Source organism: Acanthisitta chloris, unplaced genomic scaffold, assembly GCF_000695815.1.
Source record: "Acanthisitta chloris isolate BGI_N310 unplaced genomic scaffold, ASM69581v1 scaffold43585, whole genome shotgun sequence".
Lineage (NCBI taxonomy): Eukaryota > Metazoa > Chordata > Aves > Passeriformes > Acanthisittidae > Acanthisitta > Acanthisitta chloris.
The window spans coordinates 7,430-12,604 of NW_008675081.1; the positions used below are offsets into that span (position 1 = coordinate 7,430).

Genomic DNA, 5,175 nt, shown 5'->3' on the forward strand with positions numbered 1-5,175 from the left:
GGGCCAGCCACAGCCTCCCTGGGCAACCTTGGACAGTGTCTCACCACCCTCACAAGAATAAAAAACATCTTCCTAATAGCTAATCCAAATTTCCCTCTTTTAATTTCTCCCCATTCCTCCTTGTGCTGTCAGTGAAGCTCCTAATAAAGAGTCCCTCTGCAGCTTCCCTGGAGCCCCTTCAGCTCCTGGCAGTTTGCTCTGAGGTCTCCACACAACCTTCTCTTCTCCAGGCTGCACAGACCCAACTCTCTCAGCCTGTCCTCGTAGAGAAGGTGCTCCAGTCCTCTCATCAGCTTTGTGCCCTCCTCTGGACCTGCTCCAACAGTTCCATGTCCTTCTGAAGTTGGGGACACCAAAACTGTGTGCACCACTGCTGGTGGTTCTCACAAGAACAGAGTAGGGGCAGAGAATCCCCTCCCTTATGTTCACCCCCTTATGCTGCACACAGCCCTGGGATGCCCTGGGCAGTGTCAGCAGCAGCACAGGCTGTGCAAGGAGGGGAGCATGAGGTCCTGTGGAACCCCAGAGGAACCCTTTTTCAGGCCCCCAGCATCCAGCCCCAAATATCCATCCTGCACACGAACAGCCTCTCACCTTCTCCACGAGGTCACGTCCTGCCAGAACTCGTAGAGGATGAAGCAGGCCTCGTCCGTCAGCTTGCAGGCAGAGACGCTGTGGGGACAGGAGTGACCCTGAGCTGGGGCTGGGCAGGCTGGCACGGCACTGCCATGGTAGTGCCACCAGCCTGGGAGCGAGGGGCACTGCTCTGCACATCAGCCTCACCATGAGGCTTCCAAAGTGTAGTCTGGATGCATCCAGAGTTTGTGACTGCAGGAGCACATGGCTCCAGGGGATCCCAAACCCAAATCCTGCTTCACAGCTCCTGCAGCCAGGCAGCAGAGGAGCTTTACAGCTCTTAAACTAGGCTTTGTTGCAGCCCATGAACCAGTGTGTTGAGTGTTTTATTATCTCTTACACATCCCTAGCACTGACAGCTCATCCTTCCAGCCCTCTGGAGTAGGTGTCTGTCACCCCCTTGCCCTTCACATGGAGAGAAACTGAGGCACAAGTGCAGGAGCTGAGCTCACAGCATAAACTGACAGCTCACTGTGCCCCTAACGCAGTTTCATCAGTGATGCTTCCCCCACTCCCTCCTGCCAGAGGAACAGGCTGGGGCTGTCTCCAGCCCATGGGAAGATGGGGGAAGCAGGAGGGAGGCAAGAGCACAAGGCTTGGGGTGCAGGGCCAGGGAACCAGCTGTGCTTGGCTGCAGCAGCAGCAATTCCAGCTGAGGGTTAGCCTTTCCTCCAGCTGCTGCCAAGGGCTGCAGGAGGGGGCCAAACCCCAGTGGGACAGCAAAGCAAGTCACCCAGCAGCTCTGAGGCTGTGTGCCCGGGGGCCAGGGCAGGTTTTGAATTCCCTGGTGTGAGCCAGGACCATGCAGTCTCCCCAGGCTTGGCTCCAGCTTTCCCTCACATGGAGAGCCTGCCCATGCAAGGCCACCCCATTGTCTCCACAAATAGCTCTCCTGACAGCAAAGCCCATCAATTCCAAAGAACAGAACGCCCATTCTCTGTGCCACACGTGTCACCATGAGCCTCTTCCTTTTGTTTGGCCTGAAAACAGGAATTTGTGCTGTTGGAACTGAAGAGCTGAAAAATGACACTTCAAATGGGAACAGCACGAACATTCCCCACTGAGAGAGGCTTGAAATCTCCCGTGGGAGAAGGGAAGCACCGCTCAGGAAGCAGCTGTGCCAGCTCAGGGACAGGCTGGCAGTGGCTGTCCCTGTGGGCTCCATGCCCAGAGCTCTGAGGCAGTGCTGAGGGCAGCCTTGGCCTCACACAGGGTCAACTTCAGGTGCTCAGGCAGCTTCACACACATTCTCCATAAATCAATGCTCTGCATGAGCTCTGCCCTTGGCCTTTCCATTACTTTTGAGTCCTTCAGTGCTGGAGGAGTTTGTTCACTTACATGTACACGTCACAGCCATCACTGCTGGTATAAACCCCTCCCCCTCCTTTCCATATTCTTACTGGGAATACCTGTAGCAGGACATGGGACAATATTGCAGCAGGACACCGCTGACACCATCTCATCCTCTCTGTCAGATCTGACCCCTGCACACCAAATCCTTGCACTGATCAGCACACAAAACACTCCACAAAAACCCTTCTGTCCCACAAGGACATGTTAGAAGCCCAGTTTCTGGGGAAACCACCCCAAAACCCACCCCCAAACCACCCAACTTACTGCAGGCAGCTGCTGTGCCCAGCGGTGCCCTCCGTGTAGGACCGGAACGCCTGCCGGAACTCCTCGATGCTGTTCGTGGCCACCGAGATCTGCCTCTTGGCCACCAGGATGTGCTGCCAAGGGACAGCAAGGAATCAGGGGCTGATCTATCCACTCCTGCCCTCCCTGCTGTACGACAAGGTGGTGCTGAGCAAGCACAGCACCACAGTGTCGGGACAACGGTGACACAGTGGCCTCTTCCCACCTGGACAGGTTGATTTTACGCTGAGGACCACACCAACAGGAGATGCTCCATCCCTTGGCAGCAGGGTTCAGCTTTGGGGCTGCTGCAGTTCCACATGCCCTTACCCCAGCAGAAAGAGGACTGAGGACCCCTCCACTGGGGCTCTGAGTGTCTGTGGGCACTCAGAGCACACCTGGGTGGTTTGGGCACTCACAAGCAGAGTGTTGCCATCCTCTGGGCTGGCTGTGGGCACTGCCTGCGGCTTTCATGAACCTGAATGAGCTGCATTTGTTCTGTGGGTGATCCCACACCCAGCTCCCAGCCCTGCATCCCACCCTGCTCCATCACCAGGTCACAGACTCCTTGTCAGACCACAGCCAGAGCTCACTCAGGTGACTGCAGGGCACAGGGGCTGTGTGAGCTCACACATGTGTGAGAGGGATCTGTGCACACTCAGGTTACCTGCAAACATAAAGCAGCAGGACAGGGACTTACTGCATCTTGTCCTTTGCACATTGCTTCCTCCTTCAGCGGCTCCAGGCGTGGGCTCTGCATTTAACACCACAGGAAAAACCAGTGTTACTGGGAGAGCTCTGCAGTAAGGCAAACCCTGGAGTAACACACTGCCCAGCCCAGGGGACAGGCAGGTACCACTCTGGGAATGTTCCTTGGGGAGGACAGGGATGTGAGCTGCACATCTGTGGGGCTTGGTGGGTCCTGACTTGTCAGAGCAGCAGGACCATGGGGAAGCAGAGCTGAGGGGAGAGGGGTGGGTTTGGAGGCTGCAAGTCTGGATCTGGTGAGTGGATGCAGCTCTGTGGTGGTGCTAGGACAGAATGCAGGAGCTGCTGGCACCAGGAGGGGTCCCAGCACCGACCTGGCTGTGCTGAGGTGCAGGGCAGCCCCAGCCACTCCCCTTGGCCACACACCTTGCACTCCAGCTTCTCGATGAGCTGCTGGAGCCTGTTGATCTGAGCCATCCACTGGCTATTGTCCTCAACACAGACACCTGCATGGGGAAAGGCACAGAAATGTCACCAAAACAAGCTCAATTCTGTCATTGCAAAAGTTGGCTTCAAGACCCAGAAGACCACAAAAGTTTCTAAATCTCTGATTTAAATTAAAGCAATGATTTGTTTCTCTCCTGAAACTTTTCCCACCACTAAAAAGATACCATATCCCACAGAAGCTCCTGCTGGCATCTGGGTGAGATGGTCCAGGCTCTGTCCTGGGCAAGTCTCTGTGCTGCTGTAGATGTGGCACTTGGGGACATGGTTAGAGGTGGCCAGTGCTGGGGAAATGGTTGGACTCATTGGTCTTAGCAGTCTTTTTCAACCTTAATGATTCTGCGCTGCTCCCAAACCCAGTCCAGGCTCCAGCAGGGCACAGACAACCCCAGGGACATCAGGCTGCAGGTACCTGTTGTCAGCATCCCAGAATAGGGATCTGTTGGAGACAGGCAGACATTCTTCTGTCCTCTGCGCCCACAGCGTCTCCCTGACCTCAGGCTAACTGAAGTCTCAGATTTCTTTATGTCCTTTCTGAAAGAATAAAATGCAAAAGGAGGGGTTGAAGTCATTCCTAGAGGGATCAGCTTCACAGTGGGCTTGGAAAGGGCAGATCCTGCTCCGGGATGTCCCTCACAGGGGAACCCTGCCCCGTGCTGCACCCCCAGGAGTAGTGCTGGGGGAGAGGAAGGAGCAACACATCCCACATCTCATTACCTCTCCCGTCCTGACTGCTCCTCCACGGTGTCCACAGCACACTCCAGAGACGCCTGCAGGGACTGCAGCTGGTGCATTGGCCTGTGTTTCCAAATTCCATGCTCCATCTTCGAGGAGGTCTCATACCTCTGAGAGGAAGGGGAGATGATCTGTCACACACCTCTGGCTCTGTGTGAGGGGAGCAGAGCCACATCTGGAAGGGGCTGACCCTTGAATAAACCCAACTGTTTATTTAAAACCCAGCGATTTTTGCTTATTGCAGGAAAAAGTGGCACTGTAGGGCAGAAGACCCTTCTGGGCACATGCCTGTGAGATCACAAGAAGGAATGAATGCATGGCAGGCTTCCACCCACATTCCGGCCCCAGCACTTACAGCCCCAGGAGCCCTGGGGGAAAGCAGATGGACACAAGCCACAGGGTAGAGGTCATTTGCAGGGACAGCCCCCAGCTCCAGGGAGGGATCCAGGGCTGGCAGAGCATCCCCTCTGCACATTCACACACTGCTCTGCTCACACTAGTGCTCTAGACAAGGCTGGGAACTCACAGCATCCCCCAGGTGCTGACAGTCCCTTCCAGGGAGCTCCCCACCCCTGCAGGCCAGGCCAGGGGCTGGCTGCATGCTCTCCCTCCCTGGGAAGACAGCACCAATCCTCTCTGCTCCCACAAGAGACTCCCAGATGAATGTCTGACATGTGCTTGCACTCTGGGCCACCCCATAGCTCATCCCCATGTCACCTGTGAGTGAGTGACAGCCCCTGTGAGCCCTGGCCCAGTGCTCTACAGCACTGGAGGGGTGTCCAGCAGGAACATGGGGCTGTGTGCCCTTTCCTCACCACTCTCCTCCCGGGTCTGATATGCAGAGTGCTCACCACAGGCTTTAGTGCTGAAGGGTGTAAAGGTGGGTTCAGGGAGGCATGTGAGAAGCACTGGCAGAATGAAAGGGACACAGGTAAGAAAGGCAAGATGGCCCAGAGG

At 55.9% G+C, this 5,175-nt stretch overlaps 1 protein-coding gene across 1 annotated transcript in view; it reads right to left on the reverse strand.

Moving 5' to 3' along the window:
* The window catches only part of LOC103803021 (N-terminal EF-hand calcium-binding protein 3-like), a 5,552-nt gene extending 1,245 nt beyond the window's left edge, over positions 1 to 4,307 (reverse strand). The window contains exons 1-6 of the mRNA XM_009075554.1: positions 4,201 to 4,307; positions 3,896 to 4,017; positions 3,406 to 3,485; positions 2,972 to 3,025; positions 2,254 to 2,366; positions 595 to 672 (exon numbers count right to left, since the gene is read on the reverse strand). Of these exons, the coding sequence (XP_009073802.1) occupies positions 595 to 672; positions 2,254 to 2,366; positions 2,972 to 3,025; positions 3,406 to 3,485; positions 3,896 to 4,017; positions 4,201 to 4,307 (554 nt within the window). The remainder of the gene's footprint in view (positions 1 to 594; positions 673 to 2,253; positions 2,367 to 2,971; positions 3,026 to 3,405; positions 3,486 to 3,895; positions 4,018 to 4,200) is intronic.
* Between the last annotated feature and the right edge of the window lie 868 nt (positions 4,308 to 5,175).